Source organism: Anabas testudineus, chromosome 15, assembly GCF_900324465.2.
Source record: "Anabas testudineus chromosome 15, fAnaTes1.2, whole genome shotgun sequence".
NCBI classification, from domain to species: domain Eukaryota; kingdom Metazoa; phylum Chordata; class Actinopteri; order Anabantiformes; family Anabantidae; genus Anabas; species Anabas testudineus.
This window is the reverse complement of record NC_046624.1, coordinates 9,129,271-9,143,303: the sequence shown is the minus strand read 5'-3', so window position 1 is coordinate 9,143,303 and position 14,033 is coordinate 9,129,271. Positions and strand designations below refer to the sequence as shown.

At 38.7% G+C, this 14,033-nt stretch overlaps 1 protein-coding gene across 1 annotated transcript in view; it reads right to left on the bottom strand.

The window, feature by feature from the left end:
- The window catches only part of eys (eyes shut homolog), a 124,304-nt gene that overhangs the window by 17,225 nt on the left and 93,046 nt on the right, over positions 1–14,033 (bottom strand). Inside the window, exons 40-42 of the mRNA XM_026355998.1 lie at positions 13,439–13,589; positions 5,497–5,605; positions 1,310–1,533 (exon numbers count right to left, since the gene is read on the bottom strand). Of these exons, the coding sequence (XP_026211783.1) occupies positions 1,310–1,533; positions 5,497–5,605; positions 13,439–13,589 (484 nt within the window). The remainder of the gene's footprint in view (positions 1–1,309; positions 1,534–5,496; positions 5,606–13,438; positions 13,590–14,033) is intronic.

The following is a 14,033-nucleotide window of genomic DNA, read 5'->3' as shown; positions in this document are numbered from 1 at the left end:
GGCTTTCAATGCTTAATCATGCCAGTAATAACAGTTAATCATGACAACATCCAGTCTAAAGTGATCATTCTAACAAGCATTAGCAGAGTTTTTAGTTATTTGGGGTATGGCAGAAAAAGCTGTGAGCACAAACCTCTCAGTTGATATGGTTAATGCAACACATTTGGCAGCAGCAGCAACATTCATTCAGTCGTGTTTCTAATACGCTGATGAATCCAAGTCCAATATTCACTCTCCTTTTCCTTTTTTCTTTTTGCTCGACCTACTCCTGAGGGAAATATCTGGCTTTTTAGCTGCTTAATGCTCCACTACAGTATGTTCACCAGCTAGTATCTAACGCTGTGTGTTGCTGGACCGGCACAGTACAACCGTTTTTCTCGTTCTTCTTTTTTTTTTTTTTTTTAAAGCTTTTTGGCTGAAAACAGCAACTTGCTCTGGTTGGAAATGATGTGGGTTCATCACTATGAGCAAACTCTTTCCCAATGCAGCCGTGTCAGTGCTTTATGCTAAGATGTGCCAGATAAAGGACTGCTGTAGGAGATGTGTTATCTGTATTAAACATCATGTAAAGTCAAAACAAGGTGTCATCCGCTGGAGATGGATTAAACATTTTGAATTAAGCAGGAACGTGAAGAAACTGGGTTTCTTATTAGGCTGACTCCTTTCATACAGAGTCCTTTGAAGCGAGGGAGAGCAGGCGCCATCACGCTGAAAGTGGCAGTTTCCTTTTGGCCAGAACTTCTGTTATTGCACATTTATTTGTGTTGTATATTTAACTAATGCAGCGTTAGAAGCTCAGGAACACTGAGAGAATAATCAGCTTGCAAAGCTGCAGTCTTTCTAACAGCCTGTTTGTGTTTTAATAGAAGAAAGCAGGATTTGACATGCAACTGGTACCGACTTTCCAAACTTTTTAATTGATAGGAATGCAAAGATTGTCTGCTGATACGGAGTCAATGTAGACAGGATAAGCTAGGACACTGAACATCTAAAATAAACTGTCTGGCCCTGTCAATACTGCTTCATACTGGGTCACATGGGCATCTGGAAACAGCAGGTCTAAAATGTACATGCAATAACTGTGTCCCTCTTTCTACAACTCTTTTATCGCCTGTATTTTTTAAACATAAGCACATTTGTTTGAAAGATTAGTTCTGCTCAACTGCAGTTCATCTCATGTCTGGGTTTATTTTTGTTTTGCCATGCATTACTTTACAAAATAAAATACATTAGAGGCAATATTTTATATTTTAGCCACTTTCAAGTTCAAAGGTAGTTAGGTATTTAATGTAAAAGGTGACCTTAGTACCTGATACAAGTTCCTCCATTACGACAGGGAAGGTGTTGGCACACAGGCGGGTCACAGTTCTGGATGTTTCTCCCTCTCACCGCCTCACCCACCAGGTAAATCTCCTTTGAGTTGACCTGAAGTTCCCTGATACAGCCGATGAATCTTCTTGCTCCCTTTGCACTCCCGTCATGCATCTCCCAGTGGGATGAAATATCCCCAAGAAATATGGGTCCAAAGGTTCCCTGGTGGAAAGCCAGTGATCACTGTTATCATTTAGCAAATCACACTAAATCATACAATATGACCATTTTCAAGCAGGAGATTTTAGATAAAAACAGAATCCCGGGTGTGTATGAATACATTACCGTTATTATTACACTTATTATTATTAACTTGAATGTATATTAAGACGAACAAAAAAGATTAACCTTTATCAGCTTCAGTTAGTCACCAGGTTAATAAAGTGATTTTAGTATAACCTATCCAAGGTCTTTTCTTTTTTCAGTCTTACTGACATGATAATGCACATACGGATACAATGAGAAGGAAAGAAAAAATGCTGCAAGATTTCTTTGATGTGCAAGGTAATTGGATAGAATTAATGTAGATACATACTGTGAACTTGCAGCTTATCCTACCATAACGGTCAATTTAACAAGCAAGGCATAATTTTACTTGCTACCACAGTGGTGCTGCATTAAAAAAACACTTAGCACGAGACCGTCTCGTATTAGCGCTGAATTACCCATATTTCATTCACAGTGGTGACCCCCGGTTGTTCAAATGAATACTGACTACTACTTTCCTTTTAGGAGGTTTACAGCACGTAATACTTTCATACTACGCTAGGCATCATGACTATTTTATGAAAGACAACTCAACATTTACCGCAGCTCCATTACACATTCCATCACATTATATAACATTGTGGCAGCACATCTCAAAATAAAACTCACCTGAATCAAGAGGTTTTTATGTTTAACGTCTACAGTTAACAGCTAGTACAGTAAATATTTTGCCTTCATTTTTGCAGTTTATTGTTGAATTAAATTATATAATAAAGGTGATGCTCTTAATTTAGTTGCTTTCCAAGTTGAAATAATATCTTTCATGTTTCTCCGGCTCACTTAATTTTATTCCAGGTTAATATTTAAAACTACTTCAGCCTTCGGCCGAACCATTAAAAATACAATACAGACACACCTGAAAGTTTTTTCCATTCATTCCATTGATAGTTTTCGTTAATCACACACATGCACAGGGCAGATATGCTCTCTAGTTGTCATACAGACACTTAATAGATGAATTACCTTTACACAATGCCGGTCTCTTCATTTAGGTCAGGTCTCTTATTAAATTGCTGAATCAGACAGACATGACTTGGATGTTATGTGAAGATGTGTGTCAGAGCCTATAAATCTTAATTACGCGGGTCTTCAAGCATTAGCTCTTGCTTTTCCACATGCTTCCTGTAGGTAACGTTTTGGCTAGTTTCAAATCTGTGCCATAATATGATCCACCTCTGCATGTAAATCAATACAGGGTAAAACATATTCATAAAGGAATAACAGTGTTACTTTTGTGACACTTAACATATGAAATTATGCAGATTATTTCCAATTTCAGATGAGTGCTTTGGAATTTTGACTTCTCGTGTCTCCTCTGTACCATTCGTTAAGACTTTGTGCTGGTGCTGCAGGAAAGGTGTTGGACAGCTGCAGTGGAGGTGTTCAGTGGAGTGAGGTGTTAGACCATCACATCATTTGGGACGCTGGCTTAACGCAAGCTTTAAATTACACAACTGCTCCATATTTGAAAGCCTATAAAGGACAGGGATGACAGGATTCACGGGAAGGCATGTGTAATGTCACGGGGAAATTATGAGCTCTAAAATGATCTTTAACCAGGCTGAAGATTCAAATAAAGTAAGCAGCTGCAACTGGATACTTTTACAATAAGCTAGACCATATTTCATGTGATACAACCATCTATGAGCCACTGGAGCTGCACGGTGACAATGTACTGATGTGGAGTGACTTTATGGTGCCTCAAGTGTGTTTACTATGTTTATGAGATGAGTCCATTTCAAAGACCATCTGATGTAATATTCATGACTTGGTAAGTAGGCTGAAAGCAGAGTTCACGCACGCTGTATGCTCATTTCTGAATTCTACTTGAAGGCAGCACTAGTCAATTTCATTATTATATGTCTGCATATCCTCTTATGCACATGTGGGTCAACTTAGATGAGTAATTTGGTGCCACTGGAAAACATAGTGTCACCAGGCAAAAGCTGAGGCAGTGAATTGTAATTGTCCACTAAAAGCTTGCGTTGGGAACATGACCTTAGTTAAACATATAGTAGTAAGACTTTCAAAGCAAAATAATCAATAAACTCATATTACACTATATCTTGAACTATTATACTGGCATTTTATGAGATTTATTTTAGAAAGACACCAAGGACAATACTGGTTTAAACTTATTTTACTGACTTTGCAGTCCAGCATTTATCTTATCCCTTAAATTGTAACATACACCAAACAGTGTAAAATTACAAATCACAAGTTTGCCTCAAAGGACTTTACAACCTGTACAGCATTATACCCTGTTGTCTAGTAGCAAGGAGCTTCTTTTATTGCTTCTTCTATTACAAGAAACATCTTGGCATCTCAAATTAGAAGACCATAAATCACAGCGAGGGCAGGTCAGGCATGTTGAGCCTGTGGGAAGGTTGAGCCCCTCTCCCCGTCTTTGAAAGTGAAAAACAAAATTATTAATTTATTAACAAATATAGGCCTTGTTAATCACATTAATGAGCCGAGAGTGAAAAGACTGTGTCAGAATTAGCTTAGCCCTACTTACATGCTTGCCATGCAATTAATGTAACACATGCATGTCAGCTACCACTGTAAGTTAAGAACTGTGCTGTAAGACTTTGATATTCTACAGTTAATCTAGTCATGATGCTGCCACAACCTCTATTAGTGATTTAACGAAACAAATTAAAAACTCATACAGGCCCATAGATGTACAGTATACGGTGAGGCAGCAGGTAGGTGCTTATTGCTTACATAAACCAATCGACACAATTTTAGTGGTAATACCAGCATTAAAACACCTTGGTCTTTTTCAATACCTTACTTTGAAGAACCTTTGTATTAATCCTGGCACAAAAACCAAAACACTTTAAAATATGCAAAAAGAGTTTAAATAAAAAAACGACCTAGACATTTGACCACTGCCACCACACTGTCGTTGGTATCAAAACATACACACCAGCTATAGCGAGCATTCTGGATTGTAAAGGCTACTAAATAATGAGCCTTAGGCTGCATGCAGGGCTGTCATTCACTTGATAGAGGCCACTCTGTTCACACAACAGGGGTGCCACCAAAAAGGCCCCCTGGCTAAAAAACACAAGGTTGTCCGTCAAAAAAAGTTTAACTTTCCTCGACTTTTCCCCACTTTGTTGCACACCTTACCGCTCTCTCTGCCCTTGTTTCAAAAAGTAATGTCACACTTTCAGGAGTGGGGAGATGTTTTCCTTTTTCTTTTTTTTTTTTTTTTTTGCCTAAATGTAATGTAATATCATCTTGCAAAGACACTTTGGCAGCAAATCAGAATGTGCAAATACACATTCCTGTTAGATTGCCTTGAAAGGTAAATGCCATTTCAACCGTTTACCTCACAAAGCTCCTATAAAAAGATAAAATGACTGCAGCAGTGATACCTATCAGGTACAGTAAAACCTCTCCTCATATTATTCTTTGTATATGATTGTGCGGTTATTTGGCACTTACTACTAAAACTGGAATTTCACAACTATTCTTGGGCTCCTTTTGATCTGAACGCCAAATTTATTTACACTAAAAATAGATATTGATGCAATATATAAGCAATAAGAAGAAAAACTCCTAATCCAAAAAAACAGATAAGCATGCAAACTGTTACCATATTCATATTGATCAACAGAGCAGTGTATACACTACTGTACTGTATACATATAGGGGGATGACATGTAGACTTGTACATTTGAATATTTACTCTTTGAGGCTGAAGTTGAACATGCAGCATGTTAATTAACATTTTAATACATCTAAGCTGTGTACTGTAACTGCAAAGAGATATCAAACACATGTTCATTTGAGATAAGTTGTTTGACTTGTACATGGCTGATTTAACTGCAGGCAGGTCAAGCTTACCTCTGACATGGGGTGTGACACGGACTCCTCGAGACGCCGAGCTGTGCCATTATCTGCAGATATTTCAATCATACATGACCCTCCTTGTTTGCCAACAGGCAGATTATATCTGTTGACAGAGAACAGAGAGAGATCAGGGTGAGTGGAAAGGGTGCTATTCACAATATCCAGCAAGGCATGAAAAATATTCTGATGGAGAGGCAGACCGAGCAGTGACAGTAAAAGAGCTGCTAATGTGACCACTGAGACTACAGTATAAACTCACCCTGTACGACAACAGACACTATTCACACTGCTTTATGAGAAACTTTGTGTACTGCTAGATTGGCTTGGAAGTAATGGTGCATTTGTATCCACAGCTACAGCCCAAAACCCAAGAGGGACAAACAACGATAGAGATTGGTTTCCACAGCTGGATTTAAAAAAATAAGACCAAAAATAGGTTTCTGCTCTGTGCTGCTTGTCTTTTTTTAAGTTGCTGTGTTCTGGGTAGATATGAAATTCACACAATAAAAGCTAAGGATGCCTATATGATATGCATTAATACATGAAATAAAACATACCACTAATACTACTACCACCATCATAGACAATAATAATTATGATAATAATAATAATAATAATAAACAAATCAGCCACAAGAACATGATCGTGGTGTATTGTAAGTGCTCATTATGTCATTCAGGATTAATTAATGATAAAAATGAGGGCACAAACTAGATATACATTATAAAGCTAATGAGAAGGAGGACAATTTTATCATTTGACCCTCAGTGTCTCTCTGGGGAAATATACAATTGTACTAGTCATTAATGTTGCAGCCATAATGTTAAGTAGCTGGTCTACTTGTGTCATATTCCAGCTTTGGCTAAGTCAAGTGATTCCTGCTCTCCTATTCATCACTGGCTTTACACCGGCAATATACAATAGCAGCCTTTTTCCAGGGCTGTACATTATGCAAAAGGTTGTACACTGTGCGCCACACACATGCAGTAAACATGATTGTGTTAGGGAGTAATCTGCATAATGCACTATTGTCCCATAGATTTACAGGAACTATTTGTCTGTAATCTCATTCTGCAGAATTAATTTGTCCATTCTTTATGAACGTTGAGGAGAAAAAGCCCTCAAATGTTGGCTTTAATGGCCAGATGGAAACAATCAGGACAACGGCCCTCCTGCTAATTTGAAACAGCCTTCCAGGACACCTCCCTGAGGCAATCGCACACATACAACTTCAGGTAGGACTAATTACAGGTATGGAAATCTCTTTCTCTTTCTCTCTCTCACACACACGCATGTGTTTGTTTTAATCATGGGGACTATACACTGACTTACATTCGATTTACCTTAACCTTGACCCTAAGCGTTAACCTATCTAACCCTTAACCTTAAATCAAGTCAGCACTTTCAATACTTTTGACTGAAATGACATTAGCACAACAACGCATAATCAGATTTCATACATTTACATTGTTCAAGTCACAAGAATGTAAGGTACATGATCTTCATAAAAAGACTGAACAAATTATTACATTGCATTAGAAAACATCACAACAATGTTTCACCACTCTCTGCTGCTTCAGGACACCTGAAGCGTATTTTGGTGCTTACTATAGTAGCATTGTATTTGGCCTGCTAATGCTGCAAACACTGCCCCTGTGAGACAGGGAGAGCATGCTCACTAAGCAAACAGGATGATGTTACTTGATGAGCTCTCGTGAGCACATCGAATGCTCCACCAGGCTAATTTACATCGGTCTTGCTCGAAGGCAAAGATAACTATTTATAATGATGACTATTGTATGACTACTTTATATGGTCTAGTAGTTAGATAGCTAGGAACATGCCCCACAGGCCCACATCACCATCAGCACCACACACAGACATATAAACAAAAAACCCCACGATGGATTCTGTTATTATACAAACAAATATATGAGTGAATCAGACGAGAAAGAGGCTGGGGTTTATCTAACTCAGAGATGAAGCACTATGTAATTTCTTACTGGGCTCCCTGTGCACCACTCACTGCAGGGTCTCGCAGGACCAGCAATCGCAAATTCCCAACTTGAGGTAAACAAACAAAAACGTATGAATATTTCATTTTTCTCCAAACACACAAAACCCCAATATGGCTGTGATCATTTTTACATACTCAATCATCATTTATGCATTTCTTCATCTGGCTAATGCTCTAATCATAAGTGATTTGTCATCTCTAACATGCTCATTTAGACTGTGTCTGGTGTGTGACTAATTCAGTGCAACTGCATTACAGCAACTTTCCAGAGGATCGCCACTGAAATATTACCCCCAATGTTAAGGGACCTTGCAAATATTTTCAGCACAGCACCTTTACACAAAGGTATTTGTTAGACCTGATGGTAGGTGTTTGTCTTTACAAGCCTATTTGAACATGCCTCCTTCACGGTCCCCTGCAGAAAATTAATAATAAGGGAGGATCATCATTAAAATATTACTATTGCATAAAACATCAGAAAGTATTGGCAACAGATGGCAGTAAAACATCACGCACTGCGCCGGTGCCCTTGCAATGGTTTCACTGGCTCATAGGCAAGATGTTATATTTTTTAATGGCTCACTCTAATCATAATTCAGATTCTTAAAAAAAACAAAAAAAAAACAAATGATAATGTGGTAGGGGTGAATGTATAATTTGCACGTCATTTAGTGATCAAGAACCAGGAGACTATTATTTCTGCAGCAAAAAAAAAGAAGCTCAGTAGTGTTCTATACCTGGTAGCAGATATGATGTAAATGAGTTGAACATTACAAATATAAGACTCATCAGTTAGTTTGATATCTTTTCTTTTAAGCACAGCAGCCTTTAGGGTTATACATCGGAAATATCAGCTGCAAACTAACCCCCCCCACATGGGTTATAGGCATTTATTACTGTGACATGAACATCACACCACAGCACATGCTGTGCAAGATGTCAGAGGGGATCTGTTTGTTAGTTTTTCCTTAAGAGCAACAAGCCCTGTATCAGACCATAATCTACACCTACATTGACTATAATGCATGCTCTGGCTCTGGTGCAGTGACTTCCTCACACGCAGCACTGCAGCATTCGGTGCATAATTTGTGCAGCGACTGGTAAGCCTCAATTAATTTGGGTAGCCAGTGTTCTATCATTATATCTCCAGCAATACAATTAGGCAGCACACAGCAAGCCTCTTGGCATTGTGGGGCTTCACAAAAGAAATTCGGAGCGAGCAGGCAGGGCTGCTCGTTGCTTCTTCAATTAATCTTTTATGAGAGTACTTGTCAATACAACACTGAATACTGTGTGATTGATAAACATACAGTACGAGATTTGAAAAACCAAACGCTAAATACTTCGTCATGTGACGCGACACTTCCCCGGTGGAATTTTTTGTTTCCCCATTAATCTTCCAGCAATTAAAACCTTGAGAGAGTTTGCTAAAGAAGGGTTCTGACCACTCTTAGTGTTTGGAAAAACTAATCAATGGCTGTTTACTAATTACTTTTCCAAATCACACTTGATTACTTTACTGAGTTCAGATAAACAATAATTACTGCAGCAATGGTTTTACTTTTACGCTGACTATAACATGTATATACGCACATGTGCTAAAATGTGGAGCAGATCGTCATGAACAGTCTTCCTACTTATTTGTTTGGCACGTTGTGAGCCGTGCGTCTGACCTGCACAGAGCTTGAACCCTGGTTCCTGACTTTCTTAGGTTTCTGTGACATTAATTCAAAGAGCTGTTCGGAAGTTCTCAAAGTTGCTACTATTAAAATTGAAACTCTTTTTAATGTTTCTTCTCATAGCACTTGCCTGTTTTCTTCCTCTCGGAGCAGATGTTGCTAGGCAACGTTTCACACCCACATGTGCATTTTTACATGAAAACAATATTCAATGATCAGTGAATAGACCATTATTATTGTTATTATTCTAAGTGTTATAAGAATCATAAAAATAGCTATAATTCACATGCAAATTGCAAATAGCACTTGCATTTTCACTAGCGCAGTAACGATCACTAAGATTAAGGAGACCGATTCCACAGTAGGAGTGCAAAGGCAGGACTGGAATTTATTCTACTAAGCCTCCTGTGATTGTACATAATGAGCTACAGTCATTTACAAAGATACACAGACATGTGGGGTGGTTTCAGAAAGGACACTCTACCAGTCTCACAAATGAAGATCAGCAAGGTTATGACAGATTGGACTGCAGGCTTCAAATTCTCAACAGAGAGCCCGTGTGAGAAGCTTTCAGGTAGAGTTTAAAGACAGGGGCATTAATCGCATTACGCAGGAAGGGTCCCATCCCCCATCTATTAGTCAGTAGTTGCCTTTCAAGCAGGACACTGAACACCAAATTGCTCCTGACGAATGTAATAAAAAATGAAGTCACTTTGGACGAAAATTCTATAAAAATATTCTCATCTTCATGTAGCGATACGACCATCGTACTCTTGGTCCTTTACTTTATGTGATCGATCTTACACTGACTCTTTCACAGCATCCAACAAAGATGTTCAGAAAATGTGGGGAAAATTGCAGATGTGATGGCTAAATATTCATCCATGGCTCCTGGTGAAACTGAATCTTTACAGCATTTTAAACAGAAATAGTATGACAGTCTATATAAACATCAACATGAACATCAAAATCCATGACTAGGTAGACACAAAAACCCTCTCTTATAAAAAAAAAAAGAAGAATATTCCCAGTAAGTCAGAATCATATGTGAGAGTTAAGACACAACTCCCATTTCTTTGACTGGAAAGAAAGAAAAAACACCACAAAAGTGGAATAAATTTGAATAATTGTATCTGCCAGGCACTCTGAGTTCACCTGTGACAACGAAAGAAAAGTGATGCTGCAGCATGCTATGTGCCGCCCTCATTGATCTTTGACTTTGTGTGAATGAAAACTACTTCAACAGCGACTGCTAAGCACAACGGGATTTTGCCAATAACGTACACAGCATCGCGGATGACCAGGGGACTATGTTCTAGCCTGCCACTCTCAAACTTTAATAGAAGCAGTATGGCCCCAAACATCCCCAAAGGAAAACTTCCCAACATCAAAAACCAAGCCAAAAACAAACAAGTCCTCCCTAAATAAAAAATGACACAGCTATCCCCCTTCACGCGCCCCTTTGTGAAATTATATGGCAGCACGGGGCATTTCCGTGCTCGCCTTTTGTCTTGCCAACTTGAAACACTGCAGGGGAGCGTTATAAATGGGATGCAGCTTAATACAACCCAAGAGCAGGTTTAATTGCAAAAAACATCTAAATATTTTCAGAAACAGAAAAAAAAGTGGTGATATTTTGTCTGCTTCGCTATGAATCTGCTCATCCGTCATTCATTCACCATAACATAAATAATAAAATAAATAAATCTGCATAGCTACTAATAGACTGTTTACGACATAAGGTGGGTCTACATGGTATGTCTTATGTATATGAGATCCTCGTTTGGTGGATTGTTCCATTTGCTTTTGTGCAGTGTTGCACTACAAAAGCCGCTCCACAAAAGGAACGTGTGATTCATTCAATTATATTTACTGTCAGCACAGCCTGCTGAATTTCCAATTAAAAAATTCACAATGTCTTTCATTCCTTTGTTGGGGATGATTAGCTAGATGGAGTGCTGTTGAACAGCGGTGAAGAGAATTGCAAACGTAGGTGGGGTCAAGAAAATCAAAAACGTTTGCCTGGCGCGCTTCAGTTTTGGCTTTTGGTATTCAGCGTATACAGCTTACTGAAATGTATTATAAAAACATGGCCTCATACTTTTGGGGAAGGCACAATGTCTGAGGAGCAGCAACAGCTGTGTCACCACCCACTGCATTACTTTTAATGTCATTTAAATAAACCCTCTGCATTTTTTTTATGTGTTGTTTTGCACTTGTTCTCATAACTACTGTGGCAGCAATTATGTCATTATCAAAAGTAGGGTGTACAAAATCCCAGCATGGATAAAACTCAGCAAAGTGAAGTGCTTCTTTTTTCATGTTTTTCATGTGAATTCAACAGCGGTGTCATACTTTCTTCATGTCCACAATGCTGCACCAGCAAAATGACGCCTATTGCATCAGCAAGTTAAAGCGGTGTAACCGTACTTGTAGGAAAGCAAAAAGCAAATCTTTTCTTTTCCTGACGTGCTGCGTGTCAGCAGGACAGTACTTCACATGACAATAAGATTTGTGGTTTGAAAATGAGAGCGTTGGAAAAGGGGGGGGGAAAAAAAAAATAGCGAGAGATGAGTCTGTGTTACAGTGAGATCACACAATATGGATTTTTACTGTTTGGTCATTGGTGCTTGGATTATTTCCAGTTAAATACAACCACTTCCCTGCACATATTATACGCTGACAACAGCAAGTTGTATTCAGCTTTGCCAACTATCATCTAAGGAAACCAGGTATTCACTGCTCACACATGACCAGATGATGTCACGCGTCCATTTGCATATGAATAGAATTGCTGAAGTGATCAAGAATAAAGAGAGGCAGAGCTCAGCACCAGGCCCTCTCTCTCATTTCTCATACCGGCTCATCCTGAGCTGTAAGCCTGTTTATTTTTTAATACTGTGATCAGATCTATATGGATTCAGGTCAACCGTTTTTTTTTTTTTTTTTTTTAATCCAAAAAGAGCAGCTACCTATGTTGCTTGGTAATTTTAAAGGACTCATGTCTTCTGTTGTGACTTAACTGCTGTGATAAGTTCTAAAACATGATCTGAACTATCCGGAAGAAACTGCAGAAAAACTAAATCGGTGTCTCTGTTTTTGCTCTGTAGGCGCTGTCACAAGACACCCCAAAGAATCAGTAGACCCTCCCAAAATGTTGCACTGTGCCTGTGTGTGTTCCTGAGGCTCAGCATAAATGCAGCTACATAGTGGGTTATTTCTCTGTTTTGTATTGCTTGATTTTTGTATCATGTTATCCATTAAATCTAAAGTTTTACTGTGTGGATACTGTTGTGTTTTCTAGCTCTGACTAGTTTTCTTTTTAATAAATCAAAGTTGCACATGCCAGTACTGAGATGGGCACACACTCTAATTCTGTTCGAGGGGTTTGACAAGCAAAATTATCCTCTGGAGAGAGAGCATTTTAAGACCTGAGACTTACATTGTGTAACAATGGCATACTATATGAAAAAGACATTAAAATTATATATTGCCCAAGAATTTGGCCATTGCTAACTCTATCCTATTTAAATATTAATTTAGACACTATGCACTTTAATCATCTGGACAGATATATATTGTCATGGTTCCATTGAGAGGTCATTGAGTTACGGCTGCTCCACAAGGCAAATCTTTTTGTTTAAACGAAGCACTATTGCATCATTTCTACAGCAACCTGCAGTATATCAGTCAAAAATGACATTTACTTTAGAAGGTAGAAGGTTTGACTACTGTATGAAGTAAAGATTAGAGGGTCTCAGCTTTTATCAGGGAAACAGTCAACAGCCATGTGTTGAAACGATCAATGTCACCTGACTTAATATGAATGGTTTTTGCATTGAATTACCCACTTTGGCAAAGCCATAAACAATATAACTATTGAGCCAGGTAAAAATTTTGACACACGTCAGGCACTGCACAGTTACTGGTGCACATAGATTCAACCAGGGCACTAAAGCTAGAATTTGTGTGATGGACAGTTTGTGGTTTCTGGAGTTTTCACTGCAATTCTATTTTTCGTTCGAAACGGTTCTCTGATCAACAGTGATCCACCACTTTCAAGGGGTTTCATCAAAGAGACTATAAGAGGTGACTTTCTGTATCCTGTATCTATGTATAGGCTATGGTCCTGCAACACAAATACAGTTTTTTTTTTTATGAAAGCAGGGCTATTCGTATAATAACAATTGGGAAGCCAATATTAAGCAAAAGTGAGGAAAGTAGGAGAAACATATCATACCGGACTGTGATTGCCGTCCATCTGTTATTGTTGATGTTCTGGTCTGCGGCTGCATTCAGGACAAAACTGCCACCACAACCAAGTCTGGCAACAGGACTGCCATCTTGAAGGAACACATGAAGGAACCGATCCCCAAAGTTCTGCTCCTGAGCTGAAATTGTAAGAAACTGTGGTTAGTAAAAAGTCTCTTCATCTCTTCATTTGTTTTACCAAACCCCAAAAACATGGAGTGCCTTTGGTGTGTGAGGGTTAAAATGGAAAACAAAAAGGCATTCAGCTTGAATGGTTTAAATGACATACATTAAAATGCCAATCACTCTGAGTAACGTTAAAATTAATAAGATTAGAGGAAAAAGACAATAAGCAGAGAGAGAGAGAGATCTGTCTAAAGAGACAACAATCTACTTCTGACCATCTGAGCAGACATGTTAGAGCAGGGTGATGTACTAAGTCTGATCTGCTGATCTTGTGTCTTAAGTTTTTAAATCCAATAAAAGAGGTGAAAGATAACAAGCCAGAGAGTTCCCTCTGCCACGGATCACTCCAGTGGGTCTGGCTTGGCTGGCAGGCAGGGGAATATTTACCGGGTGCTGTT